This window comes from Anabrus simplex, chromosome 2 (assembly GCF_040414725.1).
Source record: "Anabrus simplex isolate iqAnaSimp1 chromosome 2, ASM4041472v1, whole genome shotgun sequence".
In the NCBI taxonomy this organism is placed as follows: domain Eukaryota; kingdom Metazoa; phylum Arthropoda; class Insecta; order Orthoptera; family Tettigoniidae; genus Anabrus; species Anabrus simplex.
The window spans coordinates 1,133,309,826-1,133,330,322 of record NC_090266.1 but is presented as its reverse complement, the minus strand read 5'-3'; the positions used below and the strand labels follow the sequence as shown (position 1 = coordinate 1,133,330,322).

Here is a 20,497-nt window from a genome sequence, read left to right as displayed (position 1 = left end):
TCTGGTGGGTTTATGTAATTAGGGTTTAAATTTCATTACACAATAGCTATTCTACCAGGTTCTCAGAATTACAGTTGTAATAATGGCCTTCAATCTTGTATATTTTTCTCATAGTCCAGGAAGAGATGCTGTTTTCTGCCCTGTAAATGTTTTGCAGTTCTGAATACTGTTATAAGTAGAGGACTGGAGGTACAATGATGTCCTTCTGGAAGGAAATGTACTGTGATTTTTCTGCTGATACAATTCCTCCTGGCAATTTGGGTGCACAAGCATATTTCACAGATTGGGCAGATAGGAGAATGAAGGTGCTGAACTCTCACTGATGATGTAAATATTCTGCATAAATGTTGTACTCTTTTAAATACAGAGGCAAACTTTAACAACTACTCTATCATTTTTTATCTGCAATTTTATAATTCATATGTTGTTACCTCCAAGTTTAATTCTTTAAGAACAGTATCTATTTTTCCATTGAGTTCCTTTGTTTGAATTGGTATATACATTCGTCCATAGCGTGCCTGATTTTTGGTCTGGTAAACCCCACCATCCTTTTTGATGTTTCCTCTGAGCACCAATCCCAACCTATATTTTGAAAAAGAAAGCAAAATGCATTATGTTATTAAATTATAGAAATTTAAGATCAATTTTCTTTATCATGCTATTTAGACTACAAAAGAAAAAAAAGATTATCATAATGACCACAAAGATTAGATTATCTGAAAAGGAAATTTATACGAGGAAATTATATTATTTAAAGATATGTCTACAAAGGATGATCTGAACAGAATAGAGCAAGGGTACTGACAAAACTTGCCAACAGATATTTAGAACATAAATCATGTAGAATACAAAACATATTATCCTCCATTTACATACAAAAAGGAAATGGTCCAATGAGGCAACATTTTATCAGGCTGTGTCCATATTGCCCATCGGTGGTACCTGAACTGGTGGAATTAAAGGTTCATTTAGACTATGTTTATCTAAGGTCAGCAACCAGCTACACAGAAACAACCAAGCTTGAGATCTGGCAGAGCGACAGAGTTCTACTGCACGTATATTTGGAATCTTCTTTCAATGTAAAGAAACCCATATTCCTTTATTTTCAAAAAATCCACTTAAGGAAGTTGTTACTTGAATTCTTTGTATGAGGATACTTATATCTCAAAAATTAAAGACATTACAGACGTGAAAATTTGTATTTGGAATCTCTTTTAAGAATCAAGAAACACATCTTCTTTTGTTTTCAAAAATCCAATTAGGGGAGTGAAAGAATTGAAAAATTAGTTGAATTATCTGTAGGAGGATACTTATATCTATAAAACTTAAAGACGTTACACACATGTAAATTGGTATGTGGAAGATCCTTTAAAAATAAAGAAACTTTTTTTTTTGTTTTTGGAAAAATGACTTGGGGGGGGGGGGGGAGGGGAGGGGGGGAGTGAAAATATTTAAAAGAGTTGAATGTTTTTTTTTTTTTTTTTTTTTTGCCATTTGCTTTACATCACACCAACACAGATAGGTCTTATGGGATAGGAAAGGCCTGGGAATGGGAAGGAAGCGGCCATGGCCTTAATTACGGTACAGCCCGAGCATTTGCCTGGTGTGAAAATGGGAAACCATGGAAAACCATCTTCAGGGGTGCCGACAGTGAGGTTCGAACCCACCATCTCCCAGATGCAAGCTCACAGCTGCGCGCCCCTAACCGCTCGGCCAGCTCGCCTGATTGAATTCTGTTTAAGAGGATACTTATATCTCAAAACTGAAGATGTTACAGACGTAAAAGTTGGTATTTTGAATCTTTTTTAAAAATAAAGAAACACATATTTTTTGATTATGGAAAATCCACTTAAGGGGCTGAAAAGAATTGAAAAAGTGAGAAAGCTGGTGAATTTTTAAAATGAGTACCAGTATATCTACAGTATGTCAAAACCTTAACATGTTACTGACTTGAAACTGGGTACTTGGAAAGTCCTTTAAAAATATAGGAACATGTATTTTTTTCTTTTTTTGGAAAAAGCACTTAATGGGGGTAAAAAGAAGTGAAAAATGAGTTTAATAATGTTTTATGAGGATGCTTATATCTGTAAAACTGAAGATGTTACAGACGTGAAAATTGGCATTTGGAATCTCCTTAAAAAATTAACATGTATTTTTTGTTTACAGAAAATCCACTTAGGTGGGGGTAGTGGTGGGGTAAGGACTGATAAAGGGGTTATTGGGGATACTTACATCTCAAAAAGTGAAGATGTTACAGACATGGAAATAGATATTTGGATCCTCCTTTAAAAATAAAGAAACATGTGTTGATGTTCTTTTTTCGAATTGAGAGAAGACTCTTTCTCACTTGTACAGTTCTATGTCACATGGTCATCTTAGTGCCAAAAGGCAATACCATAAACGTTGTTTACAAAGAGTTTCTGGGGTAAATGAAAATCAACTTTTTGGTGAGCTTTTATACCGAGGAACGATTACTTTTATCAAATTATGAAATCCACGCGAGCGAAGACACTGGTAACTGCTAGTGTTTATATATTTAGTTCTTTCATGTTCAATACTAAACACTGACAGATCACTGAGGTGCATCTGACATGTTTAATGAGACATTATCAAGTTTAGTTTCAAAAAACTTCTCTCTGCATCAGCTGTTGTGACGGGAAGAATGAGATACAGCTGTAACAAAGTGTTTAGATCAGGCAAGCTACTTAAGAGGTAACTCTCTTCAGTTAATAATTCAGCCATCTCTCTTACAGTTTTCTTCTTACTTATGAGCTGCCTTTGTGGATCAGTGGTAGAGTGTCAGCCTCTGGATCCCAAGATAGCGGGTTCAAACCTGGCAGAGGTAGTCAGATTTTTGAAGGGCTGAAAAAATTCCATTCCACACTCCATGTCGTATGATGTCGGCATGTAAAAGATCTCTGGTGACACTTTTGGTGTTTACCCGATAAAATTCATTAAATCTCAGCCATAGATGCCCAAGAGAGTTTTGGTTTACTCGGTCTACCATCTAGTGGGCCTAGAGTAAAATGGAACGTCGAAATTGATGAGCAGACAGCCAGATGGCATCAAAATGAAATGTCTGTACATAGTAGCTGAGGCCACACGATTATTATTATTCTTACTTATGTTCTTATAAAATGCAGTCTTGAATGATATTACTTCGATAAGAAGGATCTCTGAAAGATCTGAAGAGTATTTCTCAACGAGAACCTGTTTTTGAATTTCCGGTTGTTCTCGAGATAGACTAATTAATTTTAGAGGGGAGAGAAATGAAAAAAATTTAGAACGGATCTCACGCTAGTGAAATGGATGTCCAACTGTGTAATGATTACATCGGGAGAACATTTAAATACACATATCTCGAAGATGTTCATGAGATCACTTATTCTTGAACCGGAAGAAAGTTTGTCATTAAATTTTTTACCAACTTCATATGTTTCTGCTGCAATTCACATTTGATATTCCAAGAATTGGCAAGAACTTGTACTTCACTTAAAAAACAACAGAAGATTTCCCTCAAATTGGAAAATTTAACAATGTGCAGGCAAAAACAATATCAGCTGACCTACTCTGCAACAGTTTCAAGATTATGCTGATATCTTCAGTACTTTGCTCTGCAGTGTAAATAACAATACAAAATCAAATTTATCAAGTTTCTTAATTAGCGAAAGCGCATCTTCTTTCTCTGAGGACTTAGAACTGTGTAGTACTATTGCGTTCAAGAATTTCGTTACAGAGGAGAAGTTATTTCTAATAGCCACTAGACAGTCAAAATGTGATAACCATCTTGTTATGCATGTATGTATGTATGTTTAGTCCTCAGCCCGAAGGCTGGTTGGATCCTCAAATAGCACCACCAAAGGCTACACAGTTATAGGAAAACCCCAAAAACCAATGGCAGCACCAAAATGAGCCATACTAGGCAAGATGAGGAGTGAGGTAGTTTGCCATTGCTTTCCTCACTGGGTCAGGAAGTGCTATTGCAGCACGACTAACCCTATGAGCAACACGTTTTATAACACTCAGATGCACTGTTTATGCTCAGAATGTCATTACTCAGTATAACCCATACACCAGCAGCTTCCATATTGTCATAGCCATGTATGAGACTGGATGCAAAAGTACCATATCCATCAAGAAATGACAGCAGGCAGACATCAGTTATGCGGAAGAAAATATATTTCCACTTAAGCTTTTCATCTGAAATTTGGTTCTCAATTGCTGTGTTTTTCTTCCAAGTAGAAAATGCTAGACAGTTCGCAAATGACAATGACTGGCCTCATGAATTTTAATCTTTTTTGCTCAGGCCTTACCAGTCAGGAATAGTGCCATTGCGCCAAATTCTCCCTTCCCTGTTGGCACCGAAATACCAGCAGGGCTCACAATACACAGCATTTGGCTTTGGAGAGTAACACAACCAAAATTTGTCTAGCTTCTAACCAGTTTTTGTGTTTGATTAATAATAATAATAATAATAATAATAATAATAATAATAATAATAATAATAATAATAATAATAATAATAATAATAATAAACAACAACAATAATAATAGGTACTAAATGACCTTTTTGTGATTGTATCTCTAGGGAATGGTCCACTTGGTTTACATGGTTCTCATGTTAGGATGCACACTTTTGTTTCTATACTGATACCTTCAGCAAAGAGGCCCCTATCAGTCAGAAAAAATATGTCCGATTCTCCATTACCCACTGTTTTATTTTGATTTCAGTTTCATGAGCATTTTGTGGAATTGTTCGGGCCACTGACGACTCTTCGGATTTAATAGGCTGAGCATGCGTTCCATCTAGATTGGTTTTTGATAGGAGAGCTTTTTTAAAAACCGTGTCAATTTTGGTTAATTTGTTAGCAAATTCCTGTCTCTCTAGTTGAAAGTTATGCTATTTTGCACCAGTCAAATACCAGTGCTTATCTGACAAACTTTATCACTGTGGAGAATGGTAGTTCTGTGACTGTGGCTCCCCACCTCTATGGCCTGGATTTGATGTTCGGTCAATGTGTGTGGGATTTACAAGTTCCTGTGGTTTGGAATGCACATAAATTGTAACATGCCCTGACTTCTTATAGTAAGATTGACATTTAAAGCTATGTTAAACTACAACTTGCCTCTTATTGAACACACTAGTACTACACAATTTAGTTTTCAAATTCGAAGGAATTAAAATTAAAAAACACACACACATACAGAAAAAAATATGCATATTCTAATTATAGTAACCAAAACACGCTAACTGGCACAATATTAAGGAATAATCTCATTCCTAGGACCAAATAATTTACTATTATTTACAACAACACAACCGTCAATTGTAGGCTTACTTAGCAACACTGACTGCCAAGAGTTATAAACAGGCTTGAAACTTCAATATTTAGAGTTCAGATAAGGAGGATATATGAGCCTCCATGACTCAGGTGGCAGAGTGCCAGCCTCTCACAGCCGGGTTCCATGGTTCAAACCCTGGTCACACCATGCAAGATTTTTGATGGACGAAGCTGAGGCGGGACAGGTTTTTCTCCGGGTATTCTGGTGTTCCCTGTCATATTTCATTCCAGCAACACTCTCCAATATCATTTCATTTCATCTGTCATTCATTAATCCTTGCCCCAGAGGAGTGCAACATGCTTTGGTAGCCAGCACAATTCCTATCCTCGCCGCTAGATGGGGGCTTCATCCATTCCATTCCTGACCCGATCGAATGACTGGAAACAGGCTGTGGATTTTCATTCATAAGAAGGATGTCTTTGTCATCGCATCTTCGCTTACTACAGGGTTAAGGTTATGTTTCAAGGAGATTTCTACCTTCCAATACTTGTCAGTTCCTTATAGGTAGTTTATTATTTACATAACATAATCCAGCTTAATCTCTGAGTATGATACTAAATAGGACATGTTTCATTCCAATTATAGAACATCTTCAGCTAAAAGATTTAACAAAAATTGACAAGACAAATAAAACACTTGTGATGATTATGATGATATTGATAAGATAAAATGTTCGTCCATGTTGGGTTAAAAATTTCCAACAAGTCAAAGTCCAAGTTAACAAATAAAATTGATGTAAGGGGTCTTCCTTTAAGGCTGGGAAGTATATGCTTGTTGAATCTTGAAGGTAAAATTAATAATATAAAAGATTTTCTTAAAATGTGATTTTCGGGGAAAATCCTGAAAACAAGCGTAGTTGAAGTTGAATTTAAAGTTTGAATGTTGAAATAAGTATCATAATTGGTTGTGTTATGTTTTTATCCTCCCTTATGCCGTGTCATCAGCTGACACCCAACATGAATGAACATTTTATCTTATCATCATCATCATCATCATCATCATCATCATCATCATCACCACAAGTATTTTATTTTTCTTGTCATTTTTTTTTTTTTTTTGCTATTTGCTTTACATCGCACCGACACAGATAGGTCTTATGGCGACAATGGGACAGGAAAGGGCTAGGAGTGGGAAGGAAGAGGCCGTGGCCTTAATTAAGGTACAGCCCACACATCTGTGTGAAATAGGAAACATGAGATTAACTATGAATGGGAGGATTCTCACAACAATTAAATGCATTTGCGTACCTTGTCGCAGGATGGTCTCCAAGAATTTCATAACCATATTCCCTTGTTTTGCCTTGAGAGTTGTCCTTTATCTTTCCTGAGAGAGAGAGTTTCTTATCACTCACATTGGAATACACTAGATCAGTTGTTAAAACAAACAGATCTTTATCATCACTGAAGTATAAACCATCAAGTGTAACATCCTAAGAAAAAGACAAAATCAGAAGATTACACACCTATTCCTGCAGTTAATTAAAATAAACTGTATATTAAAATTCTATAACAGCACTTTAAGGTAGCTAAGTTACATATTTTCCCTATCCCCAGCATGGGATGAATTTAGATAATCTCTATAATGTAAAACTTGAATTTGTGCCACTGTTTAAAATACAGTAGAAATCTACTGAACCTGAGTGCTTCTAAACAGTCTGAACAAAGATAAATACATTTTTAGGCTGTGTACTTACGAAGGTAATCCCAAAAATGAGGTCTTCTACTTTTTATAAATACAAAACTCTGTTCGTGTAGCTGTTGGTCACAATACTGTGAAGAGTGTTTCCCGTGCTCACATATAAACATGCGCACACCACACTCAGGCACTCTGTCTTGACTTGGCAGGCGTTGACAATGGAGCTTCCGTTGCATGTTACCGCCAAGTGCGAAGGGCACGCAGTTATTCGGTTCTTGAACGCAAAAGGTACTGAACCGATTGAAATCCATCGCCAATTGAGGGAAGTGTATGGTGAGTCGTGCATGGATGTCAGAAATGTTCGTATGTGGTGCAGAGAGTTTGCAGCCGGTCGGACTGAAATTCACGATGAATGAACAAAGGAGGGGGAGACAGTCAATTTCCGCCGAGACAGTCATGAAGGTTGAGCAAACCATGCATGAAGATCGGCAGATCATCCTGGATGATCTCTGCACTTTGGTCCCTGAGGTTTCCCGAAGTGCCACTCACAACTTCCTGAACAACATGGTGGTGAGCTGGTATGACATCCGCATACAAAAACGGTCACAGCGTCTACAAAAATGCATCGACCAAAATGGTGATTATCTAGAAAAACAGCTAAATGTTCAAGCTGTAAAATGATGTAAACCATTGTGGAAATAAACAGGTCTATATATTTATAAAAAATAGGAGACATTATTTTTGGGATTACCCTCATATTTTCTTTCAATCAACGATATTCATGTATCACTACAATGTACAGTATATACATACTCTGTATCAAAGGAGGAGTGTTTTGGCCTCAAGAGGTTATTCAAAATTGTCCAACTAAGTGGGTAATAGGTTGTCGTGTCATTCCACCCACTCTGAGGAAAATTTCATTGCATTAAATATCACTTGCGCCAGGCCAAAATAATTTTACTTCACAAAAACAACCACAATTGGAACAACTTCCCATTTGACACAGACTATAGTACTAGATTTTCACTATTATCAATGAGAAAGATTTTAAGGACACTTTCCATGTGGGTAACTATTACTTGGGTGTTCTTGATACATTAAAAATAGATTTTTCTATAACATAAATGCCACAAAATCTACGTGGATATCTTTTGACACACAAATTTTCTAACATCTATTTTAAAACATTTAGTACATTTAACAGAAGGTATAAATTATAGACACTACACTACTGAATAACTTAAGATTTTAGTAACTGTCATTCATTTATTTGCCTATACTTTCTGAAGACTAACACGTGGAATTTCTCTGGAAGAAACTTCTTAATAAATAGTTCAGAATTATTCTAAAAATTTATTCTGGATAGACATAAGGCTGTATCCATGGAAATGTCCTCCAGGTAAAGACACCTTCCTCCCCATAAACAAAAACCCCACCCCACCCCACCCTGGTATTTTAAACCAAAGTATTTTCATCTTCCTGTAATCTGACGTGAATAACAAATTGCGAGTTCCATATCTCCCATCAGTTACAAAACAAGCCATTCATAATTTTTATACAATATCTTCATGACCTCATATGGTTAAAAAAATATTCACATAGGATTATCAAGATAATTAATAGAAAGGAACAAACAAGTGATATTTTTTTTGCTACTGGCTTCACGTCGCAACGACACAGATAGGTCTTATGGCGACGATGGGATAGGAAAGGCCTAGGAGTTGGAAGGAAGTGGCCGTGGCCTTAACTAAGGTACAGCCCCAGCATTTGCCTGGTGTGAAAATGGGAAACCACGGAAAACCATCTTCAGAACTGCCGACAGTGGGATTCGAACCCACTATCTCCCGGATGCAAGCTCTCAGCCGCACACCCCTAACCGCACGGCCAACTCGCCCTGTAGTGATAAATAATACACTGACTGACAGAGCAAATGCAACACCAAGAAGGAGTGGTTCGAAAGGGATGAAAGTTGGGGAAAAAACAGAGACGGCACGGACGAATAATTGATGTTTATTTCAAACCGATATGCAGGTTACACAATGCACACGGCATCGACTCAGTAGGATGTAGGACCACCGCGAGCGGCGATGCACGCAGAAACACGTCGAGGTACAGAGTCAATAAGAGTGCGGATGGTGTCCTGATGGATGGTTCTCCATTCTCTGTCAACCATTTGCCACAGTTGGTCGTCCGTACGAGGCTGGGGCAGAGTTTGCAAACGGCGTCCAATGAGATCCTACACATGTTCGATTGGTGAGAGATCCGGAGAGTACGCTGGCCACGGAAGCATCTGTACACCTCGTAGAGCCTGTTGGGAGATGCGAGCAGTGTGTGGGCGGGCATTATCCTGCTGAAACAGAGCATTGGGCAGCCCCTAAAGGTACGGGAGTGCCACCGGCCGCAGCACGTGCTGCACGTAGCGGTGGGCATTTAACGTGCCTTGAATACGCACTAGAGGTGACGTGGAATCATATGCAATAGCGCCCCAAACCATGATGCCGCGTTGTCTAGCGGTAGGGCGGTCCACAGTTACTGCCGGATTTGACCTTTCTCCACGCCGACGCCACACTCGTCTGCGGTGACTATCACTGACAGAACAGAAGCGTGACTCATCGGAGAACACGACGTTCCGCCATTCCCTCATCCAAGTCGCTCTAGCCCGGCACCATGCCAGGCGTGCACGTCTATGCTGTGGAGTCAATGGTAGTCTTCTGAGCGGACGTCGGGAGTGCAGGCCTCCTTCAACCAATCGACGGGAAATTGTTCTGGTCGATATTGGAACAGCCAGGGTGTCTTGCACATGCTGAAGAATGGCGGTTGACGTGGCGTGCGGGGCTGCCACCGCTTGGCGGCGGATGCGCCGATCCTCGCGTGCTGACGTCACTCGGGCTGCGCCTGGACCCCTCGCACGTGCCACATGTCCCTGCGCCAACCATCTTCGCCACAGGCGCTGCACCGTGGACACATCCCTATGGGTATCGGCTTCGATTTGACGAAGCGACCAACCTGCCCTTCTCAGCCCGATCACCATACCCCTCGTAAAGTCGTCTGTCTGCTGGAAATGCCTCCGTTGACGGCGGCCTGGCATTCTTAGCTATACACGTGTCCTGTGGCACACGACAACACGTTCTACAATGACTGTCATCTGAGAAATCACGGTACGAAGTGGACCATTCGCCAACGCCGTGTCCCATTTATCGTTCGCTACATGCGCAGCACAGCGGCACATTTCACATCATGAGCATACCTCAGTGACGTCAGTCTACCCTGCAATTGGCATAACATTCTGACCACTCCTTCTTGGTGTTGCATTTGCTCTGTCAGTCAGTGTATATAGAGGAATAGGAACATGAAAAACCACGTAACTGGATAAACACAATGATAAATGATTGTGGGAAGAGGGAGCAGAAGAAAGAGGAGACAAGTACAAATATGATAATGCAAAAGAACAAGGATGATCCTACTTCGTCTTCATTTTCATTTCCCCTTGTCCAACTCTGGCCAGGTCGGGGTGTTGATGGTACTTCTCCACCGTTGCCTCCCCTTCCACCACTCCTCTTCAATAACTGTTCTTTTTGTTATACTGTTCTTGATCGAGTCTATCCATTTAGCTCTGGGCCTCCCTCTTGCCCACTGTCCCTTTATCTTAGCCTCCAACACTTGTTTTGGTATCCTTCTCTCCTCCATCTCCATAACAAGTCCAAACCAACTCAATTTATTCTTCTCCATCTTATCACTCAGTTTTTCTACCCCTATCTCTTTTCTGACCTCAACAGTACTAACTCTGTCTCTCGTTATCTTTCCTGACATACTCCTCAGGAATTTCATATCACTGGCCTGAATTTTACTCTCATCTCTTGCTGTCAATGTCCAAGTCTTTTATGCATACATTAATATAGGGTTGTAGTGCATCTTGCACATTATCTATTTACATTTCATAGGAACTTCTTTGCACCATACCAAGTTCTTTACATTCTGGTAGAATGTATTTCCCACTTGTACAATTCTGCTTGTAGCAACAGCTCATATCAAGACTAAAGGTCCGTCAAGATGGCCCCTCGATGACTGTTGAAGCCTGCCCTTTTTAGCAAGCTGGGAGCAGAAACGAGCTCATCAGGGCCTAAGAGAAATGGATAAAGAAGAAACAGGATTGATAAGGAGAGATCCAATATATTTTAAGATGGAAGATTATGAAGATGCGGAGATTGTTCTTGTCCTTTTATGTTTCTATCTTTGACTTTATCTCCTCTTCCCGCGATTCCTCTTCCCACTTTTATGTGTGGTTGTATTTATTCTATTATATGTTCCCTTTCTGTATTTCTGTTCTTGTGATAGTCATCTAGGAATGATAAATTTAGTCAGAAAAAGAAAAGAAGTATTTTTTGGCTTATTACATAATATGATAATGCATCATATAAAGGATACTTTCTTGAAAACCAGAATTCTCTAGAATTGAGGATTTTGTGTAAGTTTAATGTTTACACAGAATTTACAATAAGTGTGCATAACCTGAATCAAGGGGCTTCTCAAAGACTATCCAGTGCAGTGACAGTAATGTTAATGCTGCTGTTGTTTAGTTTATGGATCAGACTAACAATGATGCTGAAATAAAAAATAAAAACTTCTCCTCTTCCTGGGATGTATTTTCCCAAACTAATCTGTTCATGTTTATTCTACTGTGTGTTCCTTTTTTTAATGTTTTCATGTATTTCATATATTTCTTTTTTTGCTGTGATAAGAGCATTCTTTTAGCACAGTAACATATAATCTTACCAAGAAAGGGAATGTTTTCAAGTTAGAAGAAAAAAGTGATTTACTTCTCCAGTTGAAAAATTAAGAACATCCCCAGCAGTTATTTATTTATTTTTTTGCTAGGGGTTTTACGTCACCATCCCCAGCAGTTATGGATATTGTAGGATAAGTTTGATTTCATTGAAAGTACTGGAGAGGTAAGAAGGTACAGATGAACAATAGAAAATTGTCGCTTCTCTGGAAATGAGAAATATAAAAAAGTCCACTTTGGTTATGTTCGGCTTTGTATAATCAGCTGGATGCATTTTGCAACATGGCCCGTCCTTCTCAAAAATTGTGTCAGTTGTTTTCACTCTACCCTATCCCTTCTCTCTCCTCCTCATGATATGCACTTGCAAACAGCACTATGAAATTATAAGTACCTGGTACGCTCATACATAGTGCAGTGGGTCAGCTGTAGGCTTAAAAATTTGCATCTACCATAACAACCAAGCTTAGAATCCTGGCATGAAAAAATTTTTGTTCCCAAATGGATTTTCTGTGATGGCAGCAGGCAATGAGCATACCAAGTTTGGCTGAACTAACTTTGATGCTACCCAATGCTTCACTCAATTCTGTTATAGCACATTATTCACAACTGTTAAGAGAGCAAGTGCTGGCCCTCGTCCAACACAGCTATTTTAGCATTCATGAGTCAGCGATTCAGTGTGGTGTTATGCCAAGGGCTGCTCAGAAATGTATACTGCAGTGGTGGGTGTCAGGGAACATTGCAAGTCTACTGGGCAATTGTTTAAAGCAGGTTTCTACTAGGGAAGAAGACAACAGGTTAGTTGAAGCTTCATAGGAGAACCGGTTCTTAAACTCGGCGGAGCTCACGCAGGTGACCAATTTTCCCAGATGTCCATACACAGTTCGTAAATGATCACGAGGAGCTGGACTCCACTGCAGAAAAGCTGCTGCCAAAGAGTCTCTATCTGATGAACAGACAGTCGATCAGTGCGCTTTTGCCAAGATGGAGTTAAATCATAACTGGGATCGTGTGATCTTCTCTGATGAAACTTTTTCAGTTCAGCAGAGTGGGGCTAGTTCACATCTACAGACCGTGCACAGCCCAATATGATAAAAGATATACAACCAAGTATTCATGCAATGGATGCATATCTGTGTCGTGTTGAGGGTGGATGTCATCTGTTGGGGCTGGAGTACTTCATTGGATAGATGACCATCTTTCATTGGACCAATATTTTGACATTCTGCACAGAACATTATGGTTCTGAGAGTGAGAGTGTGGTGTCCGGATGAGGAATTACAGTTTGTGCAAGTCAACTCTCCAATCCACATGAGCGGTTGTGTTGGGGGCTGATTTCCTGAGCAAGACCCCATTGAACTGCTTAATTGGGTCCCTTGAGCTCCAGACTTGAAGCCCATTGGACCTGTGTGGACAAGGTGGAAATGCCATATAAAGAAATACTGGTGTCATGCTCCCCCACGTTCACATGATGCTTTGTGGGGCACTACATTGGCTGCACGGGAGGAGATTGCCCTCGACGAAGAATATTTTAGGAAGCTTGTTGAGCCAATGCTACGTTGGCTCCAACAAGTTGTTCAAGCCAATGGATACTGGACGAGGTATTAAGGCATGTCTATAACATTCCTTTTCTGGAGTAAAATAATAAAAAGCACAATGTTAGATTTTGCAATGACTGGGTGAGCTGTCACGTATATTTTTTTACCCGTGTGTTCCTATACTTCCTAGGAAGGGTACTACATTGGCTGCGATAGTGTATCTGGTATGAGATTCCTCGTTATCTTTTTCTTGGTATTAGGTGCCTAGATGGAAAATGTCCCTTGCTATTGTAGAATGATTACTAGGAAGATTCCCTGCAAATGTTAATTTCCATGTCATGCTGAGCTATAAATTGTTGTTAAAGTCATAGAGGTCTGTAGGTCATTAAGATTTGTTTTGGTTATTTTAATTTCATCATCAAAACCTTGTAGTAATATTTTGTAGGTGTTACGATTTAGAATGAGTTCTGCAATTAATTTTCTTGCTTGTTTTGTCTTGTTCGATTTTCTCTATTTTAAAAATTTCTTGCATTATGGGTTTTGTGTCTTCTAAATTCATTTACTCAATTTGCGGTAGTATGGGATTCTGTAAACTGAGTAAGGTTCAAAATTGGGTAGCCATGCTGTATCTGTCCTTCCATTTTCGCATATAATTGTGTGTTTGTCTTGGGTGCCTTGGGTAGGCATATCGTGTCTACCGAGACTTAGGGCTTAAGGTGCTGTAAGGCCATTCCTCTCCTGGGAGTACGATATTGGCCCTAAGAGTCCCATTGTCGTGTGATAAGTTCAAGGGTACTTGAGGTCATGTTCTGTCCTTTTTCTATTGTGGGTACTTCTTGATGTGTCATCGCACGGGTGTTTTGGTGTGTGTGTGTGTGTGTACTGTATTTGTGTGATGGAGTCAGTATTGAGGTCGTCTGTGCCTTTTACCATTTCATTGGTTATGCTGATTCAGAAATCGTCGCACTTATTTTGGTGGTTTGATGTTGAATGTGTGTATGTCGGAGGAGAGATAAGCTTGGTAGTCCTGTGTGTCGTGCGGTTATCTGGTAATCTCTGGTATGAAGGTTGTACTTGTGCTTTTTATTTCTTATATCAGTGAGTTGGATTTCTGTATGCACACTTTTGCATCGCTCTCGTTTCTCATTTTTGAGTTCCTGTTTTGATTTGCGCCTTAATTTGACTGGTGTGACATGTAATACGTAATGTGAGTTATCTGCATTAAAATTTTATGAGTATATGACATGGTAAATGAATAGTGACTTACTAACCTCAATTCATCAAAGGTGGTTGCAAGCTAACGTAATTATTTATTTCCTTGTTTTGAGTTCTCTTGCAACATTCTAAATTCTTCCTTTTATTTGTTTGGTTCTTTTCTTAATGTTGGGTGATTAAGAATGCACATGGTAACTTAATTTAGTAGTCATTATGGATTTATTTAGTTATAAGCAAATTTTGGGGAAAAGTCTTGCCAGTAATCTCTTGGATCTTATAGGTTATTTAGGAATATTAGTTGTAATTAGGATGGTCATTTGTGACCATATTAGATATACTGGAATATAATGTATTTTGGGCTAAGATAGGAATTTTATTCATATGCATAGTTAGGGATTTTGTAATGTTTTTGGTACTAGGGTAAACTCTGGCAGATTTCCTTTTAGATTTTTATTGTCCTAAATTCTGAAATAGCACTTGCCAAGGGGCTGGTGCATCCAAGAACTATGAGAGGGATCTCCCTAAGGAGTCTTGTTATTGTTATTTAAAAAAATAAAAACAAAAACCCACCCTTGGAACTCAACTTTAAGTCATCGATAGTTTAGGCCAGTGGCCTTATTTCTTCAGTTCCAAGTTTCTGTTGTGTTTGTTTATGTTCCAGTGACTGCAATATCATGGACTCTGTTCAACCTGGGATATCTGTTTGGAGCCGGCCACACACCTATTGGCCACTTATATCTGATGGTGGAATGGAAAGGTGGTTCTGATGGCGGCAGTCTGCAATGCTGCGTCAACAACCTTCGCCTATTTTGGGCCCATTCACTAAGCTGGTGGGCTGTGCTGAGGCTGTAAGAGAGCAATGGTGGGACTGTAATATGGATGGAGACATTGGCAACGGCCGCAGACAGCGCCTTCATTTGACAGCGATACCAACGTTCTACTTGTTTTTGCCTGTATAGATGTTCCTGAAGATAACGAAGAAAAAAAATTGTGGTGTGGTGCAATTGTGGCGTTGCGAGAATCTTCAAATCTCCGTTTAAACCTCCCTTTAACTTCATTTAAATTTGTTATTATTTAAATCTCCTTTTTGTCGAGCGGAGCTCGACGTTGGGAACAGGAGAATGTAATATCTGATGAGACGGGGAACTCTGCTGGAATATTTTTAAATTGTAATAATATTTTTTTGGGAAACATCAAGATAATATGGAACTGTAAATGAACATTGCAACATACGAGAATTGTGGTGAAGTTTTTTTTTTGTATGTAAATTTTATGTAATTGATAATTTAAATTAATGTCACGTAAAAAGACACTTGGGACATTTTACTTGAAGAATTTCTTGCAGAATTATTTGAAAATTAATTTTTGTAATTCTCTGTCAAAATTGTAATCTGATGAAAATGTAAAGGTGCTTTAGTTGTGAAACATCCTATACCGCATGTGCAGTTATTGCTGCTGAAATTTGTGTCTCAATAGGAAATCTTGAGAAGTTGCTAACTATCTTAATATGACCATATATGGTCATGCAATTTCATTCGCTAGAATAATGAGATTTCCTATTGGCGAAAAGATAGGGAACCTAGTGGAAATTGTTTCTTATTGGTTAATTGTGATCGGGCTATTTCCGGTCTTCTGCCAGCTTCGGAAAAATGATGCGTGTGCTCAGCGTCATTTACATCCGACCGCCCTAGCTCGCGCTTGGGGCTTTCCCTCAGGAACTTCAGTCTTATTGGTAAGTGTTATTTCAGTGTAAATTTTATGTCATTCTCTATGTTTTCTAATTTTGTTTGATTTAATTTTATTCTTTTTGCGTTTCGCTATTTCTTTGCTTAATGTCATTTTCAAAGTTTTAAATTTAATGTGTCCGAGTTTACCCTAGGTTCCTGTTGCCGTAGTTTTAATCCTTTCATCTATTAAATACTTTTGTTTTAAACTATACATTGCAATGTAGCATCACCTCCTATGTTAAATCAAATTTTCTCTAAGTTACTTAAGTATGTCTTGATTCCGTGTCGCAGAACTGTATGTTGTTAAGGTCCTTTAAACACCCTTCATTTGTGCATAAGCATCTGTTGCTATGTAATTTAACTTACTTCTTGCAAAACTTTAAAAATTTTAATATAGTTGAGCTAGAGCGTATTTCTTGTAAGTCTTTTCTCCCCCATAATGCCATACGTTCCCATGGACCTCATAGGGCTCCCGCATGCTCCACTCTCCTCTCTTAGTTGTCATTTATAGGCCTGTAAGTGTTCCCTTGTATTTGATTTAATATTGCGTATCGAAAGATACTCGTCACGTTTCCATGTTCTGATGTGAATTCACCGCCACTGCATCACTTTACTATTTCCTTATTCATATTATTGAGTGTCTATTTTTATTTACAACTATTTCTTTACTCACATTCTACGTCAATATTCAACATTATTATTATTTATTATTCTGTGGTATGGGCCGATGACCTTCGATGTTAGGCCCCTTAAAACAACAAGCATTCTGTGGTATTATTATTATTCTATTAATTCATGTTTGTGTACTTTCGAAACCAATGTTACAGGTTCGAACCCCACTGTCGGCAGCCCTGATGATGGTTTTCCGTGGTTTCCCATTTTCACACCAGGCAAATGCTGGGGCTGTACCTTAATTAAGGCCACAGCTGCTTCCTACCCATTCCTAGGCCTTTCCTATCCCATTGTCACCATAAGACCTATCTGTGTCGGAGCGACATAAAGAAAAAAAGATTTTGCAACGAATGGAAATACAATGTATTTGTTTAATGCAACACTTTAAAAGTTTAAAAAATAAGTAATGCGTAGAGTAAGACCTGAACCCTGGTTCTCACCTTGATAGGCAGGTACGCTTCCTCGGAGCTACTGGCACTCGCAAGAACACACTTAATATTGTAAGGTTATGCCCGACTGTGCAAGCACACAGCATATTTCGACCTCTATAACAGTACGTCAAAGGGGCCAGTGATAATAAACTATGTGCTCATTGCATGCATTCGGAGTGGGAATGCACAGACTGTTAGTATGGTGCAGTTACATACCAGAGTAACGGAGTCCAGTAAAATAATAAAATAAATAAATTGGTGATTCCAGTATTCGAACCCCGGATTTCTTGGTTGACAACAAAGGACTTTTCCCTTACATTAACACTATCATGCTGTGAGAGGCTTTACATTGAGCTTCACCTGCCAGGCATGTCCCTCATTTCACTTATGGATGTTTCTCATCCACTTCATTGTATTCTTTTACGTTATACTAATGTGTGGACAGTTCCATTTCATTAAAACATGTCGTTTAACAATAAATGAGTTGCATTTTTTGTTGCGACTGTACCATATCTCCTGAGAACGATAGGACTTTAAAATTGTTCATGCATCAATTTTTGATTGTTCAACTGTACCTCATCCAGCACTGGTAATGATACTGTTTCTGCTGGAGCAGACCTGAAAGTTACATTCATCATCACTGAATTTCTTCCTGTTTCTTCTTCCATGCAATATATATTGAAAACTAAAATGTAACAATTACTAAAATTACAAAATTACAATTTTATTCCAAGAAGTAAATTAAGAATAAAAATTATATTTTGTAAAAAAGTAATAATTTCAAGTAAAAATTACTAGATAAGTATTCATTACAAGTAATTTGATTACTTTTACTCAATTATTCCCCAACTCTGAAAGTAATGCACTCACTCTCACAAATGATGGATGCTTGATACAAAATACTGCATGCTGTTTGTTTGGTTTAGTACTCAATCTCTTCCAGTCAAAAGATGCACCGACACTTCTTTTCTTTACTTGTTTGTCCCATTCAAAATTCATTTCTGATGAAAGTGAATTATTTGCAAGCTGATAATAGCCAATAAGTGTGAAGTTTCTCCTGGGATATGCAAAGTTGATTTGTACGTGCTCTTCCTCTTTTTCATTCTACAAAGGAAAAAATAAATTATATATATATATATAAATAATGCATTCATATAATAGGCAATGCAAATTAAAACAACATTAGGAATCCAAGGTCAATATAATCACATTATTAAACAATATAACTTTATTACTTAATCTTTAAAGAAATATTAATAAGCTTAGAGTTCCCAGAAAAATAAATTTGGAGTGCCTGAGGGAGTGAACAGTTACATAATTATAGTCATCTGGCATATCAACAGAGATGAATAAAGTTTTAGTGTATACAGGATGAGTCTTTCCTCCAATATATCCACAACTGTTTGTTAATTACGGTTTATTGAAGTTGGAGGAGAACACACATAGTGTTCCTTTGCCTCTAATGTACTGACAGAAGTCACTTCAAGCAACTGCTGTGACATTATTTCTCAACCAACCCAGCGTAGACACTGTTACAGAGATGCACTCAACAACAGTCCGCCTGTAGATTGCAATAGGTTAAAGGTCTTGTACATATCCACTATTCACACTTATGCTTAAATTGAGCATATTAGAAAAGTCACTAAGGACTGACAATTATCCTAGTGTCATCAGATGTAGGCCTTGCTGTCTTAGCAGCATACAGTCTGTTGTAGTGCACTTACAGTAGTGAATTGTACTATATCTTGATTTTTTTTAAAAATCTTTCTTATCACCTTCTTGCTTCTTGCCATAGAAGAGAGACTCATCCTGCATAGGGTCAGAACAGATGGAGAGCAGCAATCTACCATGGACAGAGTACACACGAAACCGCTGTCTGTCAGGTCATCAGCCCAGAGGCTGGTTGGCTCCTCAAATAGCACCACCAAAGGTTATGCGGTTATAAGGAAACCCCAAAAACCAATGGCAGCACCTAAATGAGGCGTACTAGGCAAGATGAGGAGTAAGGTAGTTTGCCATTGCTTTCCTCACTGGGTCAGAAAGTATTATTGCAGCACGACTGACCCTATGAGCAGCACCTTTCGTAACACTCAGATGCACTAGTCATGCTCTGAATGTCATTACTCAGCACTACCCATACCCCAGCAACTTCCATATTGTCACAGCCATGGATGTTGACTGGGACTTCGGTGGGAGCTACACTTTACTCTGGCCTGTGCCAAGAGATGGATGCAAAAGTACTGTATCCATCAAGAAATGACAGCAGGCAGACACAAAACACGGATTCAAAATTTTTGGTTGCAGCTTTCATCAGTGAAAGAGAGAATAACAATTATGGTGACCATTGCTCAAATGTAGATGCAGCTATGTGGTAAAGTGAGGGGGGAGAGAGGTAAGACAAGAGACCACAGAAAGAAAGAGTCATCATTTTATTTCAAGTTTCAGTGCTTCCTTAGCCCTGAGCCCCAGTTCATGTCCAACTTCAGAATCCTTAAGAGCAAGAGGATGGAAACATGGGGGTAAATGTTTACGGTCTTCAACTGTGAAACACTTACCAAATGAGGTCTGATGGAGCCCAGGATAAACCCCCAATCATCTTCTACGTCAGCTCTCTGTCTGTTTCCTACATGTGTATAATTCCACTCTTCTTAGCTTTCTTACCTAAGCTTTCAAGATAATTAATCCTTCTCACTTTGATCATTCTGTCATTGTGTTCTTTTACAGGTATGATAAAGTGTTCTGAGTTCTATATTTTGTACTTCGACAGACTGAAAAACTTAATAACATGTCATGCTGTATTGAGGGCAAACTGACAATTGACTGGGTTTTAAGGTCCCAGTGGCATACCCATGTTGAAACATCCCATAAGATATCCAAAGATAAGCATCATCAGAAATAATAATAATAATAATAATAATAATAATAATAATAATAATAATAATAATAATAATAATAATAATAATAATAATAATAATAATAAATGTAACAATTATTATTTTATGTCACCCTGCCTAGTCTTATGCATCTCAGAGATGCTAGAATTTTGTCCAGGAGGGGTTATTTTGAATGCTGGTAAACCTTCCAACACAAGGCTGGTGCATTTGAGTACCTTCAAATACTGCCGGACTGGGTTGGGACTGAATCAACCAACTTGGC

General features: G+C 38.6%; 1 protein-coding gene across 1 annotated transcript in view; it reads right to left on the bottom strand.

The window, feature by feature from the left end:
- The window catches only part of Apoltp (Apolipoprotein lipid transfer particle), a 668,275-nt gene that overhangs the window by 190,708 nt on the left and 457,070 nt on the right, over nucleotides 1-20,497 (bottom strand). The window contains exons 47-49 of the mRNA XM_067142082.2: nucleotides 18,212-18,445; nucleotides 6,591-6,772; nucleotides 432-582 (exon numbers count right to left, since the gene is read on the bottom strand). Of these exons, the coding sequence (XP_066998183.2) occupies nucleotides 432-582; nucleotides 6,591-6,772; nucleotides 18,212-18,445 (567 nt within the window). The remainder of the gene's footprint in view (nucleotides 1-431; nucleotides 583-6,590; nucleotides 6,773-18,211; nucleotides 18,446-20,497) is intronic.